Below are 14,777 nucleotides of genomic sequence, written 5' to 3'. Positions count from 1 at the left end.
CTTTTATGTTAAGAATTTGAAGAGTGGATTCATCTGTCTAGGTCTATAATATTTAATTATAAGTGTTTATTATGGCATTTATGTAATATATCAAAAGTCTCTCAATTTTGGAAAATTTTAGTTTGTAATTTTAACAGTAAAATATTCTACCTCCAAAAAGCTATTTTGCTTATCCATATACTCAAAGGAATTTTCTTCTTTATATATACTCTCCTCCATTTTGCTACTGAGTCTGGCCCAGGAAAAATAATGTAAATAAAATTACACACAATCCTTTCCTTCTATTTCCTTCTATATCCAAGGTAGGCGTCTATGCAAACACTCTACTCTATCATACTTTTCCTATATTCCTTAGTTCAGACAGTAGCATGAAGAGGATTTAGAAAAAAATTAAGTCTCTGAACCTATAAAAGTAAAAGCTAAAGCCTCCATTTAAAATGTCTTTGTTTGAATAAGGTCATTCTTATTAAAGAAAATATTGCCCCAAATTTCTAGTCCTTGAATTGCCTCTTAGTGCTTCATAATCATTAGTCCCCAGGGACATGTTTTCATCTCTTACACAGATTAAGCATGGAGACTTTGTTATTCTAATTACAGGTTTGTCCTAAAAATACAGATAATGCAAAAAGAACTGAGAGAGGGAGAGACAGAGAGAGACAGAGACAGAGACAGAAAGGCAGATACAGAGACAGAGAGACAGAGAGAGGTAGTATATATAACATAAAAAGAAATTTCCCCTTACCTGCCCGTCCATTACGAATCCATAATGACTGATCCTTGGTGAGCGAATGCATGAAAATTTAGAGTCCATAAATTACAGCAGTCTGAACAGTTGCTACAATATCTGATACACAAGATCTCTAGGAGCAGCTAATGACTTCATTGAGATCCCCACTGAAGGAGACAATACGTACTATCTGATGATGTGAAACTATTTCTGAAATTTAACTTATAGAATGAATCTTTACAATGTTCCCCCTCCTCCAACTTTATAACTTTGAGTTCCTTTTCTATTTCTCTTGTTCCAGTGCCATACCGGAGACACTGCTGCTAATATTTACACTGCAATCCAGTTATGCCAAAAATAACCTTGCTTATCCTGTCCACAATCATTCATTCAAAAAACAGATCAAGGTTTACAAATGGCAAAGAATAAGACTACTCATGAGTTAAGGCAGTTCCTCTTCTCAAGAAACTAATAATCTAATGGAGGAGATTATACAATAGCCTGGAAAGAATCACAACTCTTTCCTTTAATTCCTTTTAATGCAACATAGGCCTAATTACTTTGACTTTGCATGGCAACTCCATATATAAATAAATCAGGAAGAAAATGTCAAACATTTCCAAAGACAAAAATATCACCCATTCATTCTCATACTCTATGTATATAATTTATATACATATTATCTCAATCTTCTGTTTATAAAGATATTTAACATCTCAACTTTGTTTCTTTAAAACAAGTATTTGCACACAGTGGCCAGGACATGGAAACAACCAAAGTGTCCTACGATAGATGATTTGCTAAAGAAGCTGTGGTACATATATATAATGGAATATTACTCAGCCATAAGAAGAGATGAAATACAGCCATTTGCGACAACATGGATGGAACTCGAGATAATCATGCTAAGCGAAATAAGCCAGACAGAAAAAGTTGAAAATCACATGATGTCACTTATATGGGGGATATAAACCTAAAAGCAACAAAGGAACAGGACAAACAAACAGAGACTCATGGACATGGACAATAGACTAGTGGTTACCAGAGGGTAGGAAGTGAGGGAGAATGGGGGAGGTAGACGGGTTAAAGGGAGTCAAATATAGGTGGGTAGGGGGAGAGTAAAGTGGGTAAAGGGGATCAGATATATGGTAGCTGAAGGAAACTGGACTTTGGGTGGTAAACACACGATAGAATGTACAGATGTTAAATTATATAATTGTATTATATAATTGTATTAACCAATGTTACCCCAGTAAACTTAATTTAAAAAAAAAAGTATCTGCAAACTGGGCCTTTGGGCCCATTTAAGTTATGGTAAAGATTTCTGGTTGCCCTGGTTACTTATCTTCTTTGTTTTCTAACTTTTTAAATTTTATTTATTATTGTGGCAAAATATATATAACATAAAATTTATCATTTTCACCATTTTTAGGTGTACAATTCAGTGGCATTAAATACATACACAATGTTGTATAACTATCACCCACTATCATTTCCAGAAATTTTCATCATCACTAACAGATACTCTGTCTGAATCATTACTTCCCATTCTCCTCTACCCCCAGCTCTTGCTAACCTCTATTCTACTTTCTGTCTCTCTGAATTTTTCTACTGTAGATATCTCATATAAATGAAATAATATAAAATTTGTCCTTTTTTGTCTGGCTTATTTCACTTAATACATTTTCAAGGTTCATCTATTGTAGCATGTATCAGAATTTCATTCCTTTTTAAGATTAATAATATTTCATTGTATGTATACAACACATTTTGTTTGTTCATCTGTTGATGGACACTTAGGTTGATTTCACTTTTTGGTTGTAGTGAATAATGCTGTTGTGAATATTGGTGTACAAGTATCCATTTGAATCCCTGCTTTCAATCCTTTCAGTTTAACCAGAAGTGTAATTGCTGGATCAAGTGGTAATTCTATGTTTAACTTTTTGAGGAACCACCAAACTTGTTTTCCACAGTGGCTGCACCATTTTATGGTCTCACCAGCAAAGCACAAGGGTTCCAATTTATCCACATTCTCACCAACATTTACTTTTTGTTGTTTTTATAATAGCCATTCTAATAGGTGTGGAGGTGCTATCTCATTATAGTTTGATTTGCTTTTCTCTAATAATGTGATATTGAGCATCTTTTCACATATTTTTGTCCACTTGTATAACTTCTTTGAAGAAAGGTCTATTCTAATTTTTTGGCCATTTTTTAATGAGGTTGTTTGTTGAATTTCAGGGGTTTTCTATATATTCTGGATATTAATCTCTTTTCAGAGATGCTTTGCAAATATATTCTCCCATTATGTGAGCTGTCTTTTTTCTCTCTTAATAGTGTCCTTTGATGCCCTTTTGTTATTTTTAGATTTAAAATGAGTGATTTCTACTATATATATTTTTTACTTTCCAATTTTTTTCAAAATTATCATAAACATAAAATATGTTAAAGATTTATTATTGTAAATTTTGCAAAGCTTTAAAAATTTAAATTCCAACAATATGTTTCATTTTTATCTAAACTGCTTTCTATATGACCATTTACTATGAAATTGCCATTGTAGTTTATTCAAGTTTTGGAAGAAGTGATTTCCACACACAATTAACCAATACACAGCAAAGAATTCGCCTTTGACTGTCAGTGTTACCATCTGACTCAGGCATTCTGTTTGGGGTCCAATGAAACTATAAAAGAAGCTTCATGCTGGGGAAAACAAGGAATCACTTGCCCTGCATGTTACATTCCTGCCTATTTTGAAAGACAACAGACTGAGGTACGTATCTGGAGGGAGACTGACTGGATTCAAATCCGGGTTCTGCCACTTCCCGGCTGTGGGACTCGGTGAGGCTACTTAATATCTCTGTGTCTTAGTTTCCTCATATGTAAAATTGTGGCAAATTCTAGGACTATCTCATAAAACTATTGTGAGAATTACAATAAATTAAAATTTCTAAAATGCTAAGAAGATGTGTTGGGACAGAATAAACACCAGTAAGTGCTTGATAAATAAAAGTGCTAACTAATCAGTTCTCTATGTTGACCGTATTTTTTATTAACTTTTATTATTAGTGTATGTGACTAATTAATTAATCAATACCTTCCACTCGGATGAAGAAATATTTAAGGTTCTGCGGCCCCATAGACTGAGTCTTTTCTACCGTTTAGAATTACTATAGAATGAATAATTCAGTCACCATTCATTCAAGAAATAGCTCTTAAAAATACGCAAGATGTTCAAAACACAATTGTCCTTGACCTCAAGGAATTTATAAAGGGGTTGTGAGAGACAAATAAATGCAACGCACTATGATGTGTGTGACTAAAGGAGAAGTAGTAGAGTGTGCTCTGCATCTAACCCAGACTTTGAAGGACACAGGAAACGTGACCCAGGGGAAGTAACATTGAAGTTGAGATTGGAAGGTTTTGGGGGCAGATTGCCTGCTGAAAAATTGGAGGGAGTCTCCAGAGAGGAAAAGGATTGGAGAATATTCCAACCAGAAGGAACTATATAAATGAAGCTCAGAACCAAAACCAGTTTGATATGTTGACAAAACTGAAAACGCAATATGACTACTGCATAACAGAGGAGAGAGGAGGCTGGAGGAAGAAGGCTGAGAGATTGACAGAGACGAATGTCCTCAAGGATCCAATGAATTATTTTAAGTATTTTGAATTGCATCTGAACATTAATGTCTATGCCGTGACAGAATCAAATTTTCACTTTGTAAAGAAGGATCACTGTGATTACACTGGGAAAAAAGGATGGAGAAATACAAGATGGGAGGCAGGAAGACCACTTAGGAAGCTATTGTAGGAACCTACACCAGACATGAAGAAAGTCTAGCAAAAGGGAAAGAGAAAAATAAAAGGTCTAAGGAGATATTTAGGAAACAAACCGATTGATATGAAGAAGATGGAGGAATCAGTGATACACCTAGGTTTCTGGCTTAAACAAGGGATGCATGATTATTGCATACAGTTGAAGAAGCCATAAATTCATGGGACATAAAGTGGGAAAGGTGACATGGCAAAAGTTAAAGCCGGAGAGGTTAGTTGGGGCCAGACCAAATCTGGCTATAGGTCAAATTAAGATTTTGTTATTCTAAGTGACATGGGAAGCCATGGGGAGCTTCATTGTTTATACCACTTACTCTCAGGGAAGTAAATGAAAATGAAAACTTTGAATACTTCCAAGGTCCACCATGTATAGCTGGGTAGGCTGTGGACTGTACAAATCGAGGGGCTGCCACTCCCATAGATCACGACATAAATGGCACTCCTAAAGTTATGCAAAGCACAGCAGCCATCCTTGACATAGCATGTTATGTGGTTCTCTACTTTGTCACTTTATGTGAATAAATATCTTATCTCCTCAGTAAAATAACAAACATCTCTAGAGCAGAGCTTATATTTTATATTCTTTTTCTATTTCTCAAATTACCTAGCACAGTTCTGAATTCACAGCTAACTCTTATTGAAAAACTTGTGGTCTTGGCTCTAGAAAACACCATTCACTTCAGTTTTACTATTCTAAGCACTACCTATTCTCCTATCACAGAGTAACGCCAATGACACTTATCAACTTTAATAGATATTAATTTTTTTTATAATAAGATATTACATTTACCTATTACTGAAGCAAGTTTCATGATACTAATGAATTTTACATGTTCTCATATTCCTTCATTGGTTATTTTTTACTTGAAAACATGTAAGTGTTCCTCTGTTGCATTTTTTTTTTTTTTTTTTTAGAATAAGGATTTTCAGGCCTTGATTTGGTTTATTTCAGCCTCTGTGATTATATACCCCTGGCCACTATTCCTGGATTTGATTAAGAAATCATAAATTTTGGTATCACATATCTATTTGTTTTGTTTCCTGTGAAATACTTTTTCACTATCATAACTATCAAGTCAGTTATGATTTTAGATGCTATGTCCTCTATAACACATGAAGAGTCTTACAGTTTATTTAAAATGTCAGAACGAATCGCAAAACATATGCACAGTCTTTTTACATAGAATTTCATTGTAACGGTAAATAATTCAAGAAACTCTTATGATCAAGAATAATCTACTTTCTCCTTTTAAATTTATTCTCATTCACTATCGTAGCTTATGAATTTTGTTTGCCGATTTACTGTTAAGTCAGTTGTTTATGAGTGAAGGGCTACCATATCTGATACATCACTTTTGAAATGGAAGGGGTGAGAGGAAGAGGGGACCAAGACCACTGACTCGCTGAGCAACTACCAACACTTGTGAGAGGGCAGGGCAGTGCAGTATGTATTTATTTACTTATTTAACATACACTTACGTAGCATTCACCATCTACCAATGAAAACTGGCCAATTGCCAGGTTTTGAGTGCACACTGAAGGGTATAATATGCTGAATTCGCATTATTCTACCATTGACATTGCTGTAGCTGTCTCCCATGATTACTGTTTTAAACCCAAATTCCATTCATTCTTCCAGTGCAACTGTGTGACTCTGCACTAGGTCAGAGCCATCACCATCTATGTGTGAGATCTGAACTGAGAATGTAGAGCATACAAGTTATGGCAAGTTCAATTTATATTATACTTTAGATAAAATGATTGGAACTTACATGTTTATAATTACATGAAGAAATATAAAATGGGCTTTTGCTATAGTTTTCAAATGAACATGTTAAATTCCACATATCCAAACCCGTATTAACAGTTACATGTGTCTCCTAAGCCCAGAGCCCTATATATCCAAACTGTTTACCATGGTCACTGGCACATAGCTATCCCAGACACGCTACAAACTCAACACTGTTAGAGAGTAAAATGGCCATTTCCCTCTGCTTTTTGTACCCTCTTCCTCCATTAATGAACGGTGCTACTGCACCTAAGCAACCAGAAGCCTGGGAGTCATTCTGAATTCATCTCTCTCCTCACCTGACCTTGCCCCTGCCTGCTTCTACTAAGCATAAGTCCTGCAGATCTCTTATCCAGCGTGACTGCTATTGTAAAAATAGATACTTGGTCTTCCTGATTCTGTTTTAATCACCTTCAAACAATTCTCCACACTACTATGAAAATCATTTTTCTAAAACACAAGATGGGTTCCATCATTCCTCTAATTAAAACTCTTCAACGGCTCTCTATCAATTTCAAGATAAATCCAAACTTCAGGTGAGGTCCTTCATAATTAATCCTGTTTTCCTCTCTAGCCACTGATTTTCCTCTCCCTTGCCATATTGGCCTTAAGAAGCTCCAGCCACACCTAAACATTTGCCTTTTTCTGTCAAGTACATTCCACATTTTCTCTGTCCCTTTAAACATAACGTTACCTCTACCTGAAGGCAATTTTCCCCTCCCCCTTCTTCATCTGGCCAACTCCTAGGAACTCCTCCTAGAAGTCTCCCATGAACGGCACCCCTCACGCCCAAAGCTTAAGTGAGGTACCCTTCATTTGTGCTCTATATGTCTATCTTTAGACACTTATTAAACAGTATTTTATTTCATATGTCTCTCCGTTAGCAAATAAGCTCCTTAAAGACATTGTCTATGCTTCCTATTTTTGTATGAGTAGCATCTAAGCATTCATCTGGCACTTGGACGCTCAAATGTTAATTGAATTATGAATGAACAAACTGAAACCAAATGTATAGAGAACAAATAGGACAGTTCTAAAAGAACTGTCTACCCCAAGAGGTTCCATGAGTAATATCTGAAGAGCAAAATTTTGGAAGGCGGTCAGTTCAAAACTATATCTTCAGATAGAATTACTTTTTATTTCATTTATACTCCACCTACTCTAATTTTTTTAGATGATTTACTCTAAAAGATATGCATACAAATGTAATTATTAAAAGCCATGTAGTGGAGAAGAGGATGAACAATTTTATTAGAAATACAGGTTACAGACCGTTGCTGCAATTGATTTCTCAACATAGCACTGAGCTTCCTGGCAGCAAAAGTACAAAAGGAACCACTTTGTGAAATAAATGAAAGTAGGAATAATTTTTTTCTGAAATTTCATACCTAAGACTAGCTTGACATACAATGAAAATTGGTTAAATAAATGTACCTTTATATAAAAACATTTAACAATGTTTTGTTCAAAATGAACTATGTTTTCAATAACAGAATTAAAGACACTACGGGGAAATTGTCTATTTTTAAAATAATCCCTTAATTTAAAAATTAAAAAGAGGGCATATTAGTCTACGGCCATGCCACCCTGAACAAGCCTGATCCCGTCTGATCTCGGAAACTAAGCAGGGGCGGGCCTGGTTAGTACTTGGATGGGAGACCACCTAGGAAGACCAGGTGCTGTAGGCGTAAAAAATAAAATTAAATAAAAATAAAAAGTAAGGAATTGTAAGCTGACAAGATCCTTGCAATCTGTGAGGTCAACCAAAGGTTGCCTCGCCTGAAAAAAAAAAAAAAGCATATTATTAGACTAATTCTACAAAGATATTTCCATGGAAAACTAATGTAATCTAGCCCAGTGTAGAATTTAATAGTGATTATAACTTGACACAGAGATAGAATATGTACAACAGTGGATAGAGATCATTTTTTTGGAGACACATGCATACATACACACAAGCACAAATATCACTTGTTTTCACCTAGACTTTTAACAGAACTTGAATAAATAATATATTTTAAATTGAGCTACCCTTCGATAGACAGCATAGGGGCACATGGCAAAACCAATATTTCACTTTGAAAATGTGTTCACTGACTTGTGTTCAAGGCAAGGCCATATATTTTCTAGGTGTTGCCCCAGATTTCTCCTAGGGCCAGTACACTTTCTCAATAGAAATCCCAAAATTCTGCCCCTATGTAACATAGGAGAAAAGTTCTTCACATAAAATATGATTAAATGAAAAACAAATGGAGGTGTTAAGTGTATACTCACGCCAATCAACCAAAAAATATCAAATGCCTCCTCCTTTACTGTGCTCTACCTCATGTGTTCCCAAAAAGCCCAGGAGAGCAGGCAGCCAATCACGGGACAACTGACCACCCAGAGCCCTAATTAAGTCCCCTCTGAACTTCCCCTAATCTAGGTAGGGTCTCCTCCAACAATTCTCTGAAGTACTATCTTGGGTGTCAACTCACAATGGATTACATACTTTTCCCTAGGTGCTTTTAATGAGCTTCTGGTTTGATAAGGCTTTTCCTTAAAAGCCAGAGGAAGCCAAATGGTCCTTTAGAGCAGTGGTCCTAACCTTTCTGGCACTAGTGACCGGTGCTCCTATGAGAATCTGATGCCTGATGACCTGAGGTGGAGCTGAAGCGGTGATGCTAGCACTAGGGAGCGGCTGCAAATACAGATGAAGTTTCACTTGCTGGCCACTCACCTCTTGTTGTGCGACCTGGTTCCTAATAGGCCATGGACCGTTATAGGACCAGAGCCTGGGGGTTGGGGACCCTTGCTTTAGAGCTCTGAGGACAGTTTAAACTCTAAATGCAATTCCCACTCTCTCAAACCTCCATGTATTTATCAAAGTTAGTCCTCTACATCTGGCCTCCCCTCAAGCCCCCATAATGGTCCTCAAGACGACCTCAAAAGCCAATTATGCATAATTACTGGATGGCCAATGGTACCCAAAGGCCTAAACTAGAAAACTTGTTTTAATAATTAACATAGAGGTTTATTAGAAACTCCTAGAACCATTTAGAAATAGTTTACAAATATCGGCAAGCAGAAAAAGCACAGGGTCAGGCAGCAATTAAGAAACAGATCCTGGTCCCAGTTTGGATAACCAACTCACTCTGTGAGCAGTTATCCAACTTTTTGGCTTAAGTATTCACACTGAAGAAGATACCTACTCTATTTTTTAAGAGATGTGAAAACACTTAGAGAAATAATTACTCTTTCATTCCATTTAAACACGTTGAACATCTGTTTATGCTAAGCATTACACGAGGCATGGAATCTACAGTTAGTGGAGAGAACAGAAACTAAATCGTCACAATTGCAATAAGTATGAAAGAGAACTATTAGGAGAAAGGAAAACATAAATCAGGAGACTTAGTATGAGGGCTCAAGAAAGGTTTCTCTGAGGAACAAACATCTAAACAGAGCCATAAAGAATGAGGCAAAGAAGTATAGGAAAAAGTGCTAGTCAGAGGAGCAAAGGTCATGAAAAAACATTCAAATGTAAAGTGGAATTAGGAAATATTTAACTTTTCGATAACAATTAATATGTAACATCTAAATTTAACTCACACAATTTGCCATTTCTAAGCCTTGCTTAAATAGGTTCATCTATAGCTGGATTTTTTTTTTTTAATTATCCAGTTTTTCCTAAAAAACAGTGAGATGCTAGCCTTATTTATGTACCATTGCTTAGATAAAGAAACAGATCAATGTCCATGTAGGAACAATGGTTTGGAACACAGATTAAAATTCTGAATAATCTTGGTTTTAGGACACATTGTTAGGTGCTACAAGTTCAAAATTTTTATAGTTCCCTAGAATATTTTTCACTTAAGCATATGTTTTTTAAAAAAAACCTCTATCCCTATCTTTAAAAAAAAAATAAGTGCTTTGAGTTAATTATCACATTTATAATTAGAAGACTCTTACGTTGACAAAATGCATCAAATTGAAATAGCATGATTGGTTAAGTTTTTTCAAATTGTTCTACTAATTATCTGAATCCTATGGAACAGTAGTTTTGTAGGAGAATCATAGTACTCTTCCCGACCAGGATATGTTTTCAATACATTACAAGTGCTTACCACAGGCTTTTCCTTCTTATAGTAAAGTGAGGTATTAGATCATTAATTTGAAGGTTTTCACCCTGCCCCAGACACATGTAATTTCAAATCACTTAATGTCATCATATATTACTATTTTCTTGAATTATAAACCCATTAAATTGACTCAACTTGTAAATTAGCTTCATACAAATGTGTATTTAAAGTGTTATGCAAACTTCTCTATTCCTACTCTTCTGAAAATGTGCTTATCTAACTGATTTGCCATGTTTATTGTTTTACTATAGGTTATATGTAATATATTACAAAGTATTATTTTAAACTTTACCTCTATTTTTCTTATAAAAATGGCTGCTTCAGAAGAAGTTTAGCTAAGCAATTTCAAAATAATTTTCTTGGAGCTTTTATTAGCTTATTTCAAAAGACCCACTAAAACCTAAGAGTGGCCTCGTATTCCAATATGCCATAAAACATGTTTCTTACATTTTTATAACTAAACCACCACCTTTAATTGCTGAAATTCTACAATTGGTAGAAGTAACAATGTATTATCTCTGCTATTATAGTCATGTGTTACTGATTATCCAAAAAGGGGAAATATCAAAATGCATTTTCAAATCTCTGCAAGACAAACATTATAGGGTTTGAGGGTGCATAAAGAGACTTTATAACAAACTTTTAATGTTTTCATATACGCTCTTTTGATTTAGAAGAATAAAATCTCAATGAGAAAAAAGTAACTCTAGGTTATAGAAACATTAGAGTTCTTTCTAGTAACAATTTTGATTAGAAATCAATCTTATTTTTATCTAAATACTCTGAAGAAGGTATCCTGCAACATTTTGTCTTAGTAATTACTTTGGTCATATTTAATATGGCAAATTCATTAGCACATCAAAAACACAATGAACAGAGCAGAGATTTAAAATGAAATAAAACTCCATTGATTATTTTCACCTTTAAGATTCTTTTCCTAGTAAATGAATTCAAAAAGTCTTAACAAGTAAACTACTTATTTATCATGTTGCTTATATGAAAATGTTTTTCACATTATCTTGGATACATGACACATATTTATTTACTTTATTAGAAGAGAAAAGTGAGACAACAAAACAAAACCTCCCCAGATATGCAGAGATTATGTCAAAGTCAGGAATAAAATGTACTGGTGTCTTATACTACTAACATAAAGTCACTTTACTGAAAAGAAAATAAAGCTTGATCAGAATATATAATTGATGCACACATATTGTGGCTCATTCAAAAGCATTTTTAAATCCTTTTTTAGATCACCTAAATGGTGATTTTTCAAGAAAAGAATAAACATTTGCATGGTTAATTGACTATTACGAAAAGTTTTCATAACAAAGCTTACAGATTACTTTTAATTAAAAGAATAAATATTTAGGATATTCATTATCTGTGTCTATTTAAATCTAGATAACATTAAAGTAAATTTCTCAGGAAGAGAAAAATCTTACTGTTCCATCAAGACATTAGTGAAGTGCAGATAACTTCAAAACATTTATATTCCTTTTGTATTCCATCCTTTCATACACCAGACCATAAAGAGAAATAGGTGGCTATTTAAAATGTCATATCTAAGTCACTTATACTTTGGTGATCACTTACCCTAACAGTTTGGATTGATTAAATTCCATAATATATTCTACATTGTACAATGATGGAAAGAGATAACCTGCCACCATTATGCCAAAACATGATATTCTGTATCTTAAATGTTACCTGTATTTCCATATTTCAGTATCAATTTTGTAATATAATGTCAATCATTTTTCTTTTTAAAAAAGTTTTAGTTTAGCTGTGTAATATCCAAAAATTAAATATCTGTAAATAGTAAGTATCCATCCACAAAGGCCATTAACTAAGACTAAGAGAAAAAAACTAAAAAATAAGTGCATTTTTAAAATGTAATAGCTCTAATAAGCTTTAATTAATTAGTCAGTATCTATGAAACACTGTGTCCAGCAATGTTCTGGGTACTTTAAGAAGTATACATGCATGCATACAAGCACACACACATGCAGAAGAAAATTAATCCACATGAAACAATTGCAAAACAAAAGATTATCACTTTTGAAATGACACGATTTTTGAAATGGAGAACAGATTAGTGGTTGCCCAGGGTTAGGAACAAGAGGGAGGTGGATGTGGTTATAAAAAGGCAACATCAGGCATCTTTGTGGTGATGAAAGAATACTGTATCTTCACTATGGTGTTGATGCACACACATAGGACAAAATTACATAGCACACATGCATACACACACAAACACACAAAAGTACAAAACTGGGGAAACTTGAAAAAAATGAATGGATTTGTATCAATGTCATTATCTTGATTGTGATATCACACTACAGTTTTGAGATACACAGATCTCATATTTTTTCATACTACATGTGAATCTACAATTATCTCAAAAAAAAGCATTTTTAAAAATGATTATAAAATACACTTTCTCTATTCTAAATACATCTCCTGTCCCCAAATAAAGCCAAAGGAGGAATAAACACCAAAATCCCTCCCAGTGACCAAAACAAAGGAAAAGAAAAAAAATACCATCTCGGTGCAGTAATAATTCCTCTAAAAAAAATTATTATTATGTCTAAATATTCTCTTGCTGTTGATATATTCTATGTTCTTAATTTTCTTTTAATTTCACGTTAAATTAAATAAGTTTTAAAGATCATATTCTATAAATTGAAGGTTTCTCATGACGCAGTAGTGATAAAACGTTTTCTTTGAGTTTAGATGGTGGTGGAACCATCTTTAATGATGGAAGGAGGCGGAGGGAGGGAGGAAGCGAGGAGGGAGCAGAGAGAGATGGAGAGAAGGGAACACCATGATCTCTTCTTTTGATGTGAACAGCCTAGAAGCAAATCTCTCTCTCTCTCTCTCCTCTCTCTCTCTCTCTCTCTCTCTCTCTCTCTCTCTCTCTCTACACACACACACACACACTCTCATACTCACACTCTTCCTCTCTCTGTAGAGTCTGCATGAGTTCGGACCGAGGGGTGAAGTGAGAACACCATAAGGATTTCTCAAAGCTTTGTCTTTACCTACTTTGAATCTCTTGGAAAATCTTTAAGCATATCATTCATTGTTCCTTCACTAATACAAGATGAGAAATAATGTGCCAACTGCTCTGGAATTCCTTTGGTGTGAAGAAGTCGAAGGTGATCAAAGGCAGGGTGACATGAAACGGCACCCGGATAAAATGAGTCTGATTAGGGTAGATGCCCATTCACTTAAAATGACTTCCAGGCAATTCGTTTGGCTTTGACTTTCAACTGACACTTTTCTGGTTGCGATAAGGATGGAAGTAGGGACGTCGGGCCCCTCGCACACCAATCTGGAAGCTTCACCTTCTCGGCCTCATCCCCAAAAGCTGCGAAGGAGACTGACTGTTTCTACAGCCTACGCGGTGGTTTGGAGAAATTTAGGGATGCCGTCCTCCAGTCCCCATCCTTCTCCTCCCCAAAAGCTCAGCCCACAGCGGAGCGCGGCCGGGGGGAGAAGGTGGCAGGGGGAGGTGAGGAGAGGGTTGAGGCGGGGGACCCGGCACTCTGGGCTGGGAGAGGACAGGGGACACTGGGAGACGAGGGGCGGGGGATACGAGGGAGGGATGAGGCAGGGCCAAGGACCCGGGGCGACCAGGGGCTCCAGGAGCAGGTCGAGGCCAGGGCCCTTGGTGACACAGTGCCAGGAGTGCGGGGCTCACCCGCATTCTGCAGAGTCTCGATGTTTTGGGGTCTGGTTGCCAGCTCTGCCACCATCTGCACGAACTGGGTCCGGGCTTTCTGGTACTGCTCGAACACTGCGGGGAGAGACACGGTGGAGCGGGCCGCCCCGTCGTACCCCGCTCCCGCCGCCCGCCGTCGGGGCGCCCGCCCCGGGTCCTACCTTGCAACACCTGCCTCTGGCTCATGGCGACTGCGGCTCTGCGCCCGCCACAAGCTCGGGGGTGACGTGCCTCATCCGCAGACGGGACGACCGCAGCGGTCACTCGGGCCTCGGACCGGAGCCGTTCGTCTCTGTGTACCCGCGTCTCCGGGGAAACCGACCGGAACCGGAACGCGGCCGTCTCGTGGCAACGACCAGTCCCGGCGTGACGTCACGGCCCCCGGGGCCCCGCACCCCTCAAGGACAGCCAGCCTCCGGAGAACTCCGTCTGCAGGGGCGCCCCGGACGTGCCAAACGCGCCCCGCCGCAGCGGGAGCCTGGCGCCGTCGAGTGTCACCAGGCTGCTTCGTACGGGCGTCCGCCGGGAGGACATGTTCTTTACAAAACGACCCCAGACCTGTGTAGATGCCGGACT

At 36.9% G+C, this 14,777-nt stretch overlaps 1 protein-coding gene and 1 non-coding gene across 3 annotated transcripts in view; one reads left to right on the top strand and one right to left on the bottom strand.

Annotated features, from left to right (window-relative positions):
* Positions 1-14,534, bottom strand: part of SPAG6 (sperm associated antigen 6) — a 56,044-nt gene extending 41,510 nt beyond the window's left edge. Inside the window, exons 1-2 of one of the 2 annotated variants that reach the window (XM_039877560.1) lie at positions 14,363-14,534; positions 14,181-14,276 (exon numbers count right to left, since the gene is read on the bottom strand). In XM_039877560.1, coding sequence (XP_039733494.1) covers positions 14,181-14,276; positions 14,363-14,387 — 121 coding nt within the window. In that variant the 5' untranslated portion in view covers positions 14,388-14,534. The remainder of the gene's footprint in view (positions 1-14,180; positions 14,277-14,362) is intronic. The other variant, XM_039877559.1, reaches the window with a different exon arrangement.
* LOC120614720 (5S ribosomal RNA) lies at positions 7,923-8,041 on the top strand. Its single transcript, XR_005656057.1, has one exon. It is a non-coding gene; the product is annotated as a 5S ribosomal RNA (ribosomal RNA).
* Positions 14,535-14,777: the final 243 nt, after the last annotated feature.

Source organism: Pteropus medius, unplaced genomic scaffold (genome assembly GCF_902729225.1).
Source record: "Pteropus medius unplaced genomic scaffold, Ma_sr-lr_union100, whole genome shotgun sequence".
NCBI classification, from domain to species: Eukaryota; Metazoa; Chordata; class Mammalia; order Chiroptera; family Pteropodidae; genus Pteropus; species Pteropus medius.
The sequence above is the reverse complement of the archived record's forward strand: the minus strand, read 5'-3'. Positions and strand labels throughout refer to the sequence as shown.